At 35.4% G+C, this 15,938-nt stretch overlaps 2 protein-coding genes across 3 annotated transcripts in view; both read left to right on the forward strand.

Annotated features, from left to right (window-relative positions):
* The window catches only part of Cysu (peroxidase homolog), a 138,178-nt gene that overhangs the window by 87,395 nt on the left and 34,845 nt on the right, over positions 1–15,938 (forward strand). The gene's annotated exons all lie outside the window — the stretch shown is intronic.
* On the forward strand, positions 6,443–8,276 carry LOC143900200 (uncharacterized). The gene is made up of 2 exons (XM_077411272.1): positions 6,443–6,731; positions 7,390–8,276. Exons 1-2 carry the CDS (start codon positions 6,672–6,674, stop codon positions 7,807–7,809), a joined length of 480 nt encoding a protein of 159 aa, XP_077267398.1. The 5' UTR covers positions 6,443–6,671; the 3' UTR covers positions 7,810–8,276.

Below are 15,938 nucleotides of genomic sequence, written 5' to 3' on the forward strand. Positions count from 1 at the left end.
TCTACTCTATTGTTAGATCCCAGGAATAAACTAAATTAAACAACGAGGCGTTAATTTTAAAAAAGAATGAAAAACGAATTCATTACCCCATCCGGGGTTATAAAAATCGTATACACATGGTGCGTAGGAACGTTCAATTACTCCGACCTTAACCATTCTTAGCAAGGACGCTCACCGAGAGGCGCAATAGGTCACCGACAGAGTCGACCAACGTCACGAGGGCGCCTCGGGTGACGTCAGTAGCATGCTAAATGAGATTAGGCTCGCAAGGGTTTATTTGCGGCCCACGCATTTTACTTCCCCCGCGAGGGAAACGTCACGCAGTATGCAGGATGTATCTACTTATGCGCGGCACCGGAGGCGCGTATCTTTTAAATGCATGCCGCTTCCTTCGATTAAATTTATTTATGCATTTACTTATTCATTTCAATAGTATAAGATAATTTCGCTGTTGATATAAGGAAAAGATTGCGAAAAAGGAGAAAATAAAATTGTACAAACCGAAAATTCGCATTTAAGTCAATTATTGACGTAATGGCTTAAATATGCAAATCTAAACGACTAATTACTTCATTTAAACAATCGCAACTTTTTTCAATAATCTTTTTTCTCACAAGTTGCACATTCCCTTAAAAGAATCCCTTATCGGTGACTAAAAACTTGATAGAAATTTTTGTGCGATTAAAACAATTCTAACGAAAGCTAGATTAATGATATAAATTAATCCGCTTTATCTGCATTTCGTCTCTCCCCTACTCTCGTTTTTCTGATTTATTTTCAAATTCCTGAAAGTAGGTCACAATGGTCCATAATGCTACGATTTTTAAAATTAATCTGATAGGAAATAGATATGCGGCAAGTTACTTTAAAATGACGTTTCGTTTAAAGATTGAGAATGTTAAGATTGGCGCGTACATTATGACGAATTGGACACTGTGTATATATATTTCTCATCGTGTTCTCACCATACTCGTCTAGTGTGGGAAATGCGAAGGTATTCGCAAAAGCGGAATGTGAGACCAACAGAGATGCGCGATGAGAAACGAAGAGAGCATAGGAATAACGATAGGCTATCGGAGGGTTGGCGAGAGCTAGAGAAGAGCGCGCGAGAGGGAAAGAATTTAAAGAGAAAAAGAGAAGGAAGAGGCAAAAAAGGAGAGAAAGGAGATAAAAATGAGAAAAAGAGAGAAAACGATACGTATATGGCAAAGGAGAGAGCTGGAGAACGACGAGAGCTAGCTATAGGGAGGAGGATCGGAGGAAGGGATGAGAAGGAGCGAGAGAAAGTGGTAGCGGGGTGATATCTGTCAAAGGGAAAGGGACGAAGATTTCCTGGCGGCAAAGCGCTCTCGCGCCGCTGCAGGCGGCGGCGGCGGCGGCGGCGGCATAAATCGGCCGAAGGAAAAACTTTTTGAGCGCGGAGTTTGCCGGTCGGTATGTCCGCGCGCGAACGAACGCGCGTATGTGCACGTATATGTACACATATGTGTATGTGGTTTTATCTGACGGTACTCGGGGATGTTGCGGGTTGATTTATCGCCTGTCGTTGCCATGGAAACCTCGGCGTGACCGGCTTGCGCGACACCCTCATATCCGAGTCGACTCTGGTTTGCTCTATTCCCCGCCGCGTCTCACTCGCTTCTGCTCTCTCATCCTCCTCCTCCTCCCTCCTCCCTCCCCGCTCTATACGCGTCGCTCTATCTCTTGCTCGTCCTCGCTCTCCTCCGTCCTCATCTCCCTCACCCCCTTCGTTCGCCGGCTTCTCTCCGTCCTCCTCTCGCCGTCAGACTTTATCCCCTCTCGCCGCCTCTTCTCTCTTTCTTCACGGTACACGCGATCTATGTCCCCCTTCATCACACGGCACCCCGAACCCGATCCCCCTTTCTCTCTGTGTGCTCTCCGTACGTCTTCTTGCCTCTCCAAACGAGTTTTCCTCTCCGATTCTTTCGTCCTTTCATTCTTCTGTAGAGTCATTCCATCTCGTTTTCGCGTTTTCTACGCTTCCTTTCTATCTCACTATCCTGCCCCTTCGTTCATGCCGTTCCTCCTCAATCGTATCATCTCCCTCGCTCCCTTTAAACACCTTTCTCGCTCCTTCGTTCACCTCCACTCGTGTTCGTTTCCTCTCTCGGTCCAACTCGCCGGGACCCCTTCGTATCTCGTCGTTCGTCTCTCTCCATCCCCTTGGACTTCTCCTCGCCCACTCCCTCCTCCATTCCCTCCAGCCTCGCTCATCTCTCGGCAAGAACCAGTACCACCGCACACCCACGCCATCACCCCGTAACCTCCCCGATCGCCCTTTTCCACGCTCCTGACCGGGAATGCGCCCTCGTCTCCCACTCTCTTTCTCTTCGTCTCCCTCTCACTCTCTCTTTCCCTCTCTTTCTCCCCTTCGTCTCTCTCAAGTCTCTTCATCTGTTCGCTTACCCTTCCTAGCCTTCCTTCCCTTCACCCATTCTCATCTTCCCTTCGATATGCACCCTACACTACTATCGCCCTCCGTCGCGAGGCCGAAACTCCCTGGAGGAACGTCGAGCCCGTCGAGGAGCCGAGTGTCGGCGGAATCCTCCGCAAGGAACTGCACACCTCCGCAATCTTCCATCGGCGATGCCTTCAATCACATTGACGGCCTACACAATCTTTTTATTAAGTTTCGCGATCGACATGATTCCGTCAGTGCAAATAATCGAGACAAGCCTCTTTACTCATTCGTACGTGCTAATTCGTAACGCCAGTTCGAAGTGAATGACGCAATAGTGTTGTTTCGCCATCATGACACCTACATATTTTATTTTTGGGATCTATTTCGAGAGCGATTAAATTTTTTACGTAGAGACTTCTTCGTTGATTTATTTGTCTTCAGTTTTTTTTTGTTTTTCATAAATAATCTTATTTTCGCATGTTCGGATAATGATATCAACTTCAACAATCAAGTGCGCATATGCGAATCTTATTCTATTTCTCGCTCCTTGACTGATTTGTTTGTGTTCTTTATTAGAATTTTATATTCAATTTCCTATTAATTAATGACGTCACTGACTTAATTATGACTGATTTATGCATTATTATATAATAACAATTATATAATAATTTTTTTTATTTTTAACGGTGTCACAATATTAATTTTTTCTATATATGTATATATATTCTTACAGATTTCACTTTGAAGCCTAATTGTTTGTCGACCTGGTTATCGACGGAGTCGCAAAATTGAAATAATTTTTCTCAACTGATGTATTATGAATACAATAGATTCTAATAAATATATATAACTTATGATATGATCTCTCTCTTTAACATAAATGCAACGCAAATTCAAATCTGAAGAAATAATATCTGAAACAATATATCTTAACAGAATTATAAACACTTTCTGTTCTAAAATATAATAGAGAACTACGTTGATTAATTCCTGTTGTTTGTCAAATATCTTTATGTTTTAAGAGAACCAATATAATAAAATAATATTTTACAACGCATTATCGACTGTCGTTAATAGTTCTCCAGCTTAATCCGGTCTCGCGATCGAAATTCTGAGATCAAAAACCATTCGAGACCCGTGCGGATGTTCGGATTCGCGACTTCGCAGGTCACACTTCCGGACGTATCGATCGCACGAACGACGAAAGATTCATCTTGAACGTCGAGCGACGTTCTGCCATCTGCGCATTATTCGCTCTCTCACGATTTTAGCGCGAGCGAGATGCCATGACTGCAGGAGCGAATCGATTGGCATATGCAGGATGCAGGTCCAATTAGGGATGCGGCCGAGAATTACGAAAGTACCTTACACCATCGTTTGAATTATTTTCTTGAGAGAGGTTTCATAACGAGAGAGGCCCCAATTACTTTCACGAATAATTCCGCGCGCTGCCAGAGGCGCCGGTCGACGATCGCATAAAACGTTTAGCCAGACAAATCTCCGGCGCGACAAAACGGCTTCCTGATTTTTTTTTTCTGAGGCCAGTTCAAGCACGCCGCGGCTGGCGCGAAACAACTAGTGATACATAACGGTATCGATACTTTCGCTGGCAGATTTGTCGTAAAACGCGTCAAATTTTCTTATAACCGAGAACCTGCAATGTAATTAGAATCTTACAATTTCAATGCCGTAGATGTATCGAATTCGATATTCGAAATTTAAAAGCTGTAATTATTGAGAATAACTCTAATTTAAACAACCAATCAACCGCCGCACCCTGCATACGCGTCGAAATGCTCGGAATAATTTTTTTTCTTATTAAAAGAGGACAAATTACAACAAGTGGCACTGAGATTGACTCTATATTACAAATTGTATAATATATATTACGTTCTTTTCAAGTGTATCAATCCAATGATTATTACCAAGAAATGTAAAGATTGAAAAAGCTTATAAATATCTGATATCGGAATAATTCGAAATTACTTGAAGGTGCTGCGTCTCTTGGAAACGAACTGGAAACTGGTATCGAACGATTAGCCGATGGTAAGGAGAAATTCGCGCGAATATTACAATTCTGCATTATCGGCGCCAGGACGCCAGGATTAATGATGAGTTATAAACGTTCTTTAGAGCGTGTCGAATTATCGAGATAAATTCGCGATGCTTACATCGAGATGCTTTCCAGCGGATTGATTTCTTCTCCGCAATGATCCGAGAATGTGTCGTATCGCGGGGGCGGGGGCACTCTTTTTACTTACGGGCATTAACTAATTGAAACAGCGGAGCGATGGGGAGAAGCGGGGCGGGTGGTCTAAAAAGATTTACACGAAGAGTAAAAGCACGAGCAAAAACGAGCGGGCAACAAAAAGACCGACGTTTCTAGAAGGTGGGACCAGAGCGCCAGGAATGTTCTCGGGCAGCCGCGTTGTCGGTCTCATTGTTATCGACCCGCTGGGATCTCTGGCGTCATTGCTAACGTGATCACGTCGCGGCTATCACCTTCCTACCGGGCAGCACCTTCCACATCCATGCCGTGACGTAGTTCATGCTCTACCGCGAAAGGTCGTAGCAACGTCCGAATATATATATATTTTTTGGACCGAGAGAATGTTTGCTTTTAGAAAAAGTCGCGGAAATAAAGAAAGAAACTTTTCTCGTTGAAATTAAATGTTATTCCCTTTTAACCCTGCAAAAGAGTACCTAATTAGATCATTTAATTACGCTTATTTATTTAGCTGCATAGATATAATCCATATAATTTAATGGAATCAATAAATCTAGGCAACAAAGCAAATTTTATCATTTAGACTTATTCTTTTCGGTCATATTACACGACTTATTTTACTAATATTTTTTTATTATTTTGCAACGATTATTTTTATATGATATAAGCAATTTTTCTGCGTTTTCCATTCTCTTCGTTCATCTTCGAGTTGCAATTAACTATTGTTATTAAAAATATATTTCAATCAACTATAAATTATGATGAGAGAACTAGCACTATTTTTATACAACAGTAGTACTGGGGCATCATTTATCACACCTTTATCGTTATTTTCATGAGGAATAAAAGTTCTCTAGATACTACTAAATTTATTTAGATGATAAATATGCAATTATGGATTATGCAGCAATTCATATGAGTCCTATATTTGTTATCGCTTCATAATAAGCGGAAAAAATGTACGCTTTACGACTACGAAGAACGGGTTGCATACTACTGGGTTATAAAGATAAATATAACGCAAAGCTATACCTTTCTTGTGCTAATCTGACTAATCAGCGACGTGTTGGAACAGTAAGAATAGTAGGTAAAAATAGTTTTGACCTTCTTAATTTTTATAGCAATATCTTATCTGTATTCTAGTCACGTGTTGCGACTTCTTATGACTACTTATGACAGCACACATATGTACATACCTCCATATGCGCAAATCTTATTGTGTTATATGTGTGTTTGTATTAGTGAATTTTAAACAGAACAAACCGAATATTACCAGATAAGATATAACACGAATCTTCTTTAAAATAATAACATTCTAAATTTTCAATTAAAGTCATAAAACTTGAATATTATAAGAATTTAATAATATTATTATTCCAAATATGTTGATTACAAAAAATATTGTAAAATTTTAAGCTAAATACAAATACAAATGTTTCTAAAACAAATCGTTTGATACAAATAGTTACGCACATTTATGATGATCTCTGCCATCTACTCTGTCTCACTGTTTATGGGCAGTCATCTGTTTAAAAAGTTCAACGAAAAAGTCAACTTTTCTTTATAGAACTTGAATTATACTAATTCAATTTTTTTATCAAAACGCGTCCATAATATGACGAAACACTTGGATCTACTTTGTTTTATGTCATTTCTTCTTACTTAATTTCATGATATAAAGAATATTTAAGAGATTTAAAAGTGGAACACATCTGTGTAGATAAAGCGTATTTGCATGTCATTTGCATTGTATTGTTTTTAGAATATCTAATACATGAGATAAGGAACGTATGCAATCTATGAAAAAAATCCTGCAAAGTGAGTAATATTTTAGTCGTGAACTAACACGGTTTTGTCACGTTCGTATTTTTAAGAATATACATCATTCAACTATATAAATGAACAGAAAATTCGCTTAAGACTATAACGGTTGCGGAGTGCACAACAAAGTACATCTAATAATATAAAAGTTACGACTTTAATTAGAGTATAAGTGGCACAGAAAATATAGCGAAGAACAAAATGTTACGTTCAAGTATTTGGGTTGGACTGTTGATTTTGTATGGAACAATCTTGGCAGAGGTAACGTATATAAATTTGTAATATTCCTCAATTAGGTATTATAAAGATATGGAAACAAATTGCAAACATGTGCCTGTTAAATAACATTTTTGAGAATAATTTATTTTGCTATAATGTTTTATGTACCATACATGCTAATTAGAATAATGAAACTCAGGTTTCCGTAACAATTATTCATAATATATTATTTCTGTATTTTACTTTTCGACATAAAAATTTAATCATTAGATGTATTCCTGTATTATTAATACAAAATAATAAAGATATTTTTATTGTCAAGCTAAAGAAACATCTTACTTATAGCGTAAATTTTATTGAACATATAATGTATTTTCCAAATTAAATATATCAGTTTAATCAATTTAGATTTTCTAAACGCAAATTTATAATAAAAAAAACATTATATATAATTTTAACATGTTGATTAATAAATTCTAATTTATATAATTTAAAAATTTTAATAATAATTTTATTTAATTTAAGCGAGAAGAATATCTTTAAAAATTATAAGATGTTCTTGTAATGACTGGCGTGTTTGACAAAATTAAAATTAAGGGAGAGAGATAGAGAGAGAGAGAGAGAGAGAGAGAGAGAGAGAGAGAGAAAAAGAGAGAAAAAATATATAATTATTAATAAATTAATAAATTATACTATTTAGGATATGATGCCGCATAGCGGATTACATCATTACATCTCACACGCGACTGATCAAACTTCACGAACCGGAAGATTTGGCTTCTCTGCTCTAGATGAGATGCGTCAAAGTTTTTGTCGCTCATTTTGCACATCTGCAGATACCATGCCGTATCTCATAAATCTCTTGTGTGCTGCAAAATGTCCGGAATTATATTTACCGCATCATACCACAACAACACCGATGTCAACTTCAGTCACTATGCCAACTGCAGTCAACATGTCAACTTCAGTCACTATGCCAACTGCAGTCAACATGTCAACTTCAGTCACTATGCCAACTGCAGTCAACATGTCAACTTCAGTCACTATGCCAACTGCAGTCACCATGTCAACTACAGTCGTCATGCCAACTACAGCCAACATGTCAACTCCGACCGGATAAAATATGAGCCCAGAATTACAGACCAGACAAAATCCGAAACCCCAGTTTCGCAGACCGGACAAGTTCATAAATCAAGAATCTCCGGCCGGACAAAATCGGATGGGTTAAATTTATGTAATTTTCTTTACACGGTCCAAAAGCTTTCACTTGTCTCTATGTGACATCTTCGATTCTGTCTCTATGGATAAAGATACAGAATCGAAACTATCAGACAGAAACAAGTAAAAGATTTTAGACCGTATAAAGCAAATCACATAGATTTAAAAAATTTGATGATATACAAATATAAAAAAAATTCGATAACATGAATACAATGATACTAACAACAACTAGTAATGTAAGATTGCTAAATATGCAAATAAATGCAATATAAATATGAAATTATTTTATTTTAAAAGATATAGTGTGTTAAAATTATTGTATGTCATCTGTATTCAATGTATTATATTATCTCGAATAAAAACAACTTAAATATGAAAAAAATTGCTGTTATATATCTCATTTTAATAATTTTCTTATCTGATTTTAATATAATTTTCCGATTATCCAATTTTAACAAGATCAGCTTGTTAACTAAAAGAATTAACAAGTACCGTAACTAAAATCTAAATAACAAAAAAGAAATAGTATAACAATTCAATAGATTTTATAAGTCTGTTTGTACTTTATATAAATATCATAATATTCTGTAAATGTTGTATATGTTAAGAAAGATTTCTTCCCTACTGTAATCACTGTTATAGAACGTTGATAAAAACGATGCTGATATTGCCAGCATTCTCTCTCTCTCTCTCTCTCTCTCTCTCTCTCTCTCTCTCTCTCTCTCTCTCTCTCTCTCTCTCTCTCTCTCTCTCTCTCTCTTTCTCTCATTTTTAATTGTAAGTTTGCTTGTCATTGATAACATATATCCCCAAGTTTAATAAAAATAATATATGTATATTATCTTTTAAAATATTTATGAAAGAATATTCAACTTAAATGAAAAGTTTTAATTAAGAGCTACATGAAATAAATAATTATATACAAAATTTAACCACTAAAACTAACAAGCATTTTATTTTTTTGCCTACACACACACACACACACACACACACACACAAATCTTTTAGTTTTTCTATTTTTTAATTCCCGCATTTCGGTTTCCAGAAATGTAATAAAAATTTTTTCAAATATTATAAGACGTCTTTAATACATTATAATATTTATTTCAATATATATCAATTATATATATTTAAAAATCGCTTTCGTGGATTTAATGGAAAATTATCATAATATTTACCTACATAATAGATCTTATCATATAAATTATATATGTAAGGTAAACAATTGTTCTCTTTTATAGATGCAATTTTCACGCATATGAATTTACATAAACTATTTATAAATTAAAAATTATTTAACCTTTTCATATATACATAATGGACACGCCGACATCAGAAAAGGAAGAGCAAAACCCATCAATGTAGAAAATAAGACCTTGCTCTCGTTGTGAAAGTAATGTCGGGTACTCTATTACGAGAAGCTTACGTCCTCTCACTTTCTGCGTGCACACACAATGAGCTGTTGGCGAATTACAATAAATGAGATTTAACACAAAGGTAAATTATAAAGACAAATCATAAAAGCCTGCCAAAAGCCCTAATGTTAGTCGTGGTCGTGATTAATGCGCAATATTGTCTCATTCTCATGCCAAAAGATGCAATTCGAAAATTCCTCTTCGTTATCAGTTAACAGTAAAAATCATTCAAAGTACTTTATTTAATAATTTATAATTTTATTCTAATTTAGGTTTTTAAAATTTAATTTGTTTGTATCGGTTAAATGATTTAATAAATACTCTACAAAAATATATTTTCTGATAATAATTTTTAATATTTTTTAATTCATAATTATATATTAAAATTTGTTGCTTTAGAAAATAAATGTTTATTTAAATAACACGTGTATATATTGTTTTATATATTTCTTAAACAATATTATTAAATTTAAAATGCAGTTAAATGTGATTTATTATAATTATTATAAATGCCAAGATGTTTTAAACTTTATAATTAATCAGTCTTATTGTTAGTACAAAATGTGACTCAGAAACGAGCTCTTAACATGTGGAGCAACAAGCGTACCAGGATATAATAATGTAGGATGCAGACCAGTCTCGACTAGTGTGAATCACGACGGTCGGCATGTGAAAGAATACGAATACTGAGATACAATAGACGACGGCAATGTTCTCCTGATGTGGAGCAGGATATCGTCAGAGGAATAAGATACTGCCAGAAGATACGATTATCGTATATATTAGTAACAGTTGCCAACCTATATGTGCTTGACGACAGGTTTCTAAATCTATCATGGCTTATTGTACTTCATAATCGATGGTAATCTTATTGTTAGTTTCGTGTCAAACCGTGATGATAGAAAAGATCTTTTCTCACGTTCTTTTTAGTAATATTTGCAAATTTTCTACAGACATAAAGTTATATAATACATGTAATGCCTACAATATCGTAAATAAAAATATAAAAAAATACGTTAATTATTACGTGGTTTCTTTTTACTACGAGTTACATTTCTTAATAACTTCCCGTTTTTCGAACGTCATAATCAAACATTTTTAGAATTGAAGCAGTCTCTTATTTCAAGATTTAATTTCAAGTTGTTAGCAACAAGTTTTACCAGTTAGTATCTAAGTGTTTGTTTCAAACGTTATGCTATTTAATTTAACTTCCTATTCTTGATAATCGATGCTTTTGTATGAATTTGGTCCGCGGCAACTTTAATTGTCGACAACGTTTAAGTAAAAAAATTCGTAGAAGATGTATACATTACAGATTGTAGCAAGATTTATAGCTCGTACGATTTAGTTTAGTCAATTACAGCTCAACTATTCAGGTTGGATGAAAACCAGGTCGGAATACGCAAGAGCATGTGGACCAAATATCTCGTTTGCCTTATCTGGTTACCGCTCGTTTTCCGTCTAGCATCTCATAATCACCGATCACTCTCTTGCCACAGCTCGCAACATGTTTTGGAGATTTACTTGAGACAAGAGGTCCACTTAGATTCTTATCGATCAACAAGCGGATAAATATGTTCTGTTTCCTCTTATCCGGCGGAGAATGTGCGAGAGAAAGCTTCAATGGAGGAAACGCATGTGAAAGTGTTCGCGGTACAATCTGAAGGTATTGACTGACTCTGCAAGATTTCGTGAATGTATTATACAATGCGAATTAAATGGTCGAGGTGCGCATAAAATTGCCGTCGTATCGCCCGATAGATAAAAGGAAATTCTGAATAATTTCGTTATGTTAATTAATCGTACTTAATATAAAATAATCGTAAATTAAGAAATTCAAACTCTAATAACTAGCGCTTAAAATCGTTATTGCAGTAGTAGTAGTATAATAACTTCAGTTTTTCTCAGAAGCGTAAAATTTTAAAATTAAAAATAAAAACTGAAAATGTCTTAAAGATGTATTATCAGAATCTTTAAACAGACTATTATAAAAAATATATATAATTTAACAAAATATTTATATATTTCCTTTAAATAAATCTTCTTACTATTATAAACTCATCTGTATTTAACTTTTATTGTTTTAACTTATAATGATACAAATTCACTCAATGTAATATCGTGCCATGCTATTATCAAAAACCACATTTTCAGCGAATTGAAATGTGATTGTCCAGAAATTAATATCATTAATCCATATATTTAGAACTATTAATAATAATTGCAGCATATTTCAACTGTGAAACTAAGAGAAGAAAGAGGAAAGAAGAATCGGTTCACTCCGGTCTGAACTAGATTAATTCGCGTGTCTATACGACCCCCACACGCACAGCTCTATTCACCTGCACCTATGGGTGTTATGGAAATCACGATTCTCTCGCAGAAGCGGGATCGCGCGCATAGGTAACATCGAGATGCAAGATTGCGCAGAGCGCGTGCGACGATGTACGGAGCGAAAGTCGATTCTTGCACGCGAGTCAGAATACTGTTCTCGACGCGGCTCGATCAGGGTCGGTCGGTCGACATGCTTGTCGATCGGAAAAAGACTATGATCGGATTAGATCACGCGGAATTAATGAGAACGGACACACCGCGAAACGAGCCGTTCTCCGTAATAACGAAGAACGCGACTGTGGGATTACGAATGCGTGTGCAACGCTCGATCGTGAAATTCGTCGAGAAACATCGTCGATGTCTCACCGTTTAAGCCACGTTGCGGAGATAGGTAGATTGATATAATCTACAAGTTCTCCCTTTCTTTTGTGCGATGCAACTACATACGATTAATTATGCTACGTAATTCATTGATTACATAATAACCAGCTGTGATCCATTTTTAGTCTTAAAAAGGAGACAAACATTTCACGTTCCCTCTATGTTGAGTAATGCAATTACAGTTTATATGCGCGATATTATACCTTAATCGCAAACACGCGATCAAGATAATTACATATCTTCGCTCCCATGAAACCGATCCTCCAAATTCTATTTTCATAATATTCGATACTTTATGTAATCATAATAAGATAACGCGCATCTAATATGCAAATAAAATCTCACGCAATTTTTTAATTTGTCGGGAAAGTGAACATATTGCAAGGAGGCTCATATATATGTGTCAGCCATATGTTGATTTGAATTCACAAGCCGATATCAGAGGGTGCCATACATTTCTTCCTATATCTTAGTTCCCATAGCTGCCGCGAGAGAAACGTTGGGAAATAATTGATATATATATATATAATAGCGGTTGTAAGACGAGCGTATCAGATTAGATCGTGTAGAATTAACGGGAGCGGCATAACTCGCCGTTCGCCTGCGACGAACGAAAAAGAAAACAATAAGAAGATGCGTGAAACGTTTCACTCAGCTTCTCGCCGTTGTCCATAACTGCCCTGCTTAACTTCCTTCCATCGCGAGTAACTCGACTAATTGTTATTTTATACCTATTTAGAAACGGTGCATTTCTATCCGATAGACCTGCGTTTAGCGTACCAATCTGAGACTTCTGGTTTCTAGTTAATCCCCCAGCTTTGATTTGATTTCCTTTCATCGCACGGAATGCCAAGAAACATTCCGTAGAGTGGAATTCGCAACTCATACATATAATATTACGTAACACACGGTGTCGTGTGACTGTCTAATAATACGTATGCCCTCCGGGTCACACTCGTAAACATATGTTACATAAAATCGATTTCATGGATGAGTCCGTGAGAATTAAAACGATTCATATAGTCCGCAACTGTTTAGGCGAAATTTACATATAAATTAATCAGATAGTGCGCGGGGTAAAAAGAATAATTAAGTATCCGCAAATTTTTGGATTATTGGTTATAAATCGAACGTTAACTTTGTATGGATACAAAAGAAGACTGCATTTATCGAGAGTAAAATCAGTGAAAGTAAAATTTAATTTTCTGATTTTTACGGACGTAATGATAGATCGTAATAGTACAATAGATATTATACTGCTATATAGTCTTTTTATATCATATGAGCTCATAGAGGAGCCTTAACTCCGCGTGGTCGCCTTTTTCTTTCATCGTGCCTTCCTTTGCGTTTCACCGTAAAGCGTTTCACTTTTCCGCGTCTGCATACTTTCGTTTATCTGTGGCTTTTGTTCCTATTTGCATACGTTAGAATAAGTTATTGCTCTCGTATATACCTATGCAAGAGAGTAGACGCTGTAGGCGGCATTCCACTTCTCCAAGCATCGTTGCATTATGCTCTCCGCCTTGCGTGAGATTTACATAACTGTAATAAATGCACCGCTGTCTGTAGGAAGAGTTAATGTATTTAATTATCTAACATCGCGGCTGCGTTTGAGAGCGCGTAACTGAGATGGACATTGCCGCAATGTTTCTTATCGGAGAAGCGTGCGAGTGGTATATAATTGCATTGAATTTGCATCGTTATATCTCATTTTCCGGCAACAATTAAGCATCGTAAATCCAAGCAATATAATAAATTAAAAAGCTTGATTCGGTAGATAAACCGGTCTTCTTTTATAAAAAAAATGACTTATCAACTTTAGAAAGTTAAATAACTGTTTTAATATAAAAATATAAAATTAAGAATATTATTAAAAAAAAAAATAATAACTGTACACTTAGATATCATTAAAAAAGAGAAATTATTAATAATATTACAGAACAGAATAAAAGAGTTTTTTAAATAATGAATTTTTTATTAAATATATTTCAATATTTTTTGGTAGTATTACTATAAGGTTTGCCACCAAAGAGACTGAAAGAATTAAGATCTTACATTAACTTGCAACTGGTTTTCATATGTGAAACCATACGTTTTCATACGTGTAACATATTGCTGGCATATTTAATACTAACATCTTTATGAAGCAGAGGGATGTAAGAAATGACGATAATAAGACGTTAAATTATCTTTGCGGCTGGATCCTCGCTTCGTTATGCTTCCATTCCTTTCGTGACCGTAGAAAATTATAATAAGGAAATCTTTCTTTTTATTTCTGTAATTGTTACTTCCTTTAAAGTTATTTCACTGAGGCGAAGGTTACGCATTTTATGAAAAGAAATTATAATTATAATTGTACAAAAAATAAAAATATTATTTAAACTAAAGTATCCTCTCTAAATAATATTAATCACCATAAAATTTTTTCTTGTTCTTATATATGTCAAATTTCTTTCTCAAGATAGGAAATTACTTATGAATAATTATGCAAAACTAAAATAACATTATATGTTTTAATATTTTAGTATATCACGCTGAGTTATCGTTAGCAAAGTTTTATATAGAGCATAATAATAATAATTTTATTTTTTTTAAGTTTCGTAAACTTACGAATACTTATATATATCTAAACATTATGTCATAGATCTTTTACTGTTATCGCAAGAATATAATGTGCGTTAATAACGTGCTAAATAACGTGCGTTTTATAACGGCCATTAAAGCATTCGGTAATAAATTAAAAGCCGCGAAAAGATGAGATGCCGTAAGATCACAGCGCATAACATCGCAAGATTCTAACGATTCTCAATTACGATTGCGTCTGAATTTGCAATGATCCGGCTTTGGAGGAGAAACACGCAGAATCCGGAGTCACGAAAACAAGGCGAGGGATCTCGTGGAAGGGGAGAATTGTTATTCCGCAATCGCGGGGAATGCCAAGAGGTTTTCACCCTCTCCGCACTTACTCCGCCCTCGGATAAGTACGTTGCTTCTTCATGATATCTTGGATCCCCGTGGGCCATTCGGCACGCAAGTGATCGAATTTCGATGTTGTAACAATACGATTTTGCAACAGGTAGGCGTATTTCATATAAAAATAGCGCACGCACATTACATGACAGATTGTCTTTTCATATACGACTGACGTGTTTCAATGAAAGTACTCTACATTAGCATTTTTATCACTGATATAAACCTAAAGTAATTTGTAACTCGCAAATTAGCTTGTAATTCGCGAAAAAAACCATACGTTAAATACGTACCTCCCAGATCCAAAATAAATTTACATTTTTCTAAAAGTTTTTAAAAGTATATTTATATTAACAAAAAATTAAAAAATTTATGATTCAGAAAATATTGGAATATCGCAGATTTATATTTTCTTATTAAATTAAAACAGTTTTGCACAAGATATGCACGAATTACATTATTCAATATTTTGTAACTTCTTCCATTATTTATTCTTGGAAACGTAAAAACTATATTGAAATTATATTTATTTCATATATATATATATGAAAAAGAATGAGGTGTGTGTTGAATTGTATTATTATATTATTACTGTATTATTCTTTTAATTAAATAACCTATTACATACTGGTTTAAAACAGATACAGAACGCTCTCACTGAACGTGATAGCTGTCATTTGGATAGCATAATCGTTGGAGTTAATTTTAGCGGATGAGAGAGCTCCGAGAGAGCAAGCAAATTTCACCGTAAATTAAATCCGTCACTTTTTGTCAAGCGGCATCGTTTTATATTTGCGATAACATCTTAATTGCGCTCCCGCATCTTCTGTAATTGTAGCGCGGTTTAATGACCAATAAGCATGAGAACTTAACACGTGCGAATGCACGTAACGCTTTAGCTTAAAATATTTGCTGACATGTTTGCAAT

Source organism: Temnothorax americanus, unplaced genomic scaffold, assembly GCF_048541705.1.
Source record: "Temnothorax americanus isolate GAGA-0224 unplaced genomic scaffold, ASM4854170v1 Scaffold3, whole genome shotgun sequence".
NCBI classification, from domain to species: domain Eukaryota; kingdom Metazoa; phylum Arthropoda; class Insecta; order Hymenoptera; family Formicidae; genus Temnothorax; species Temnothorax americanus.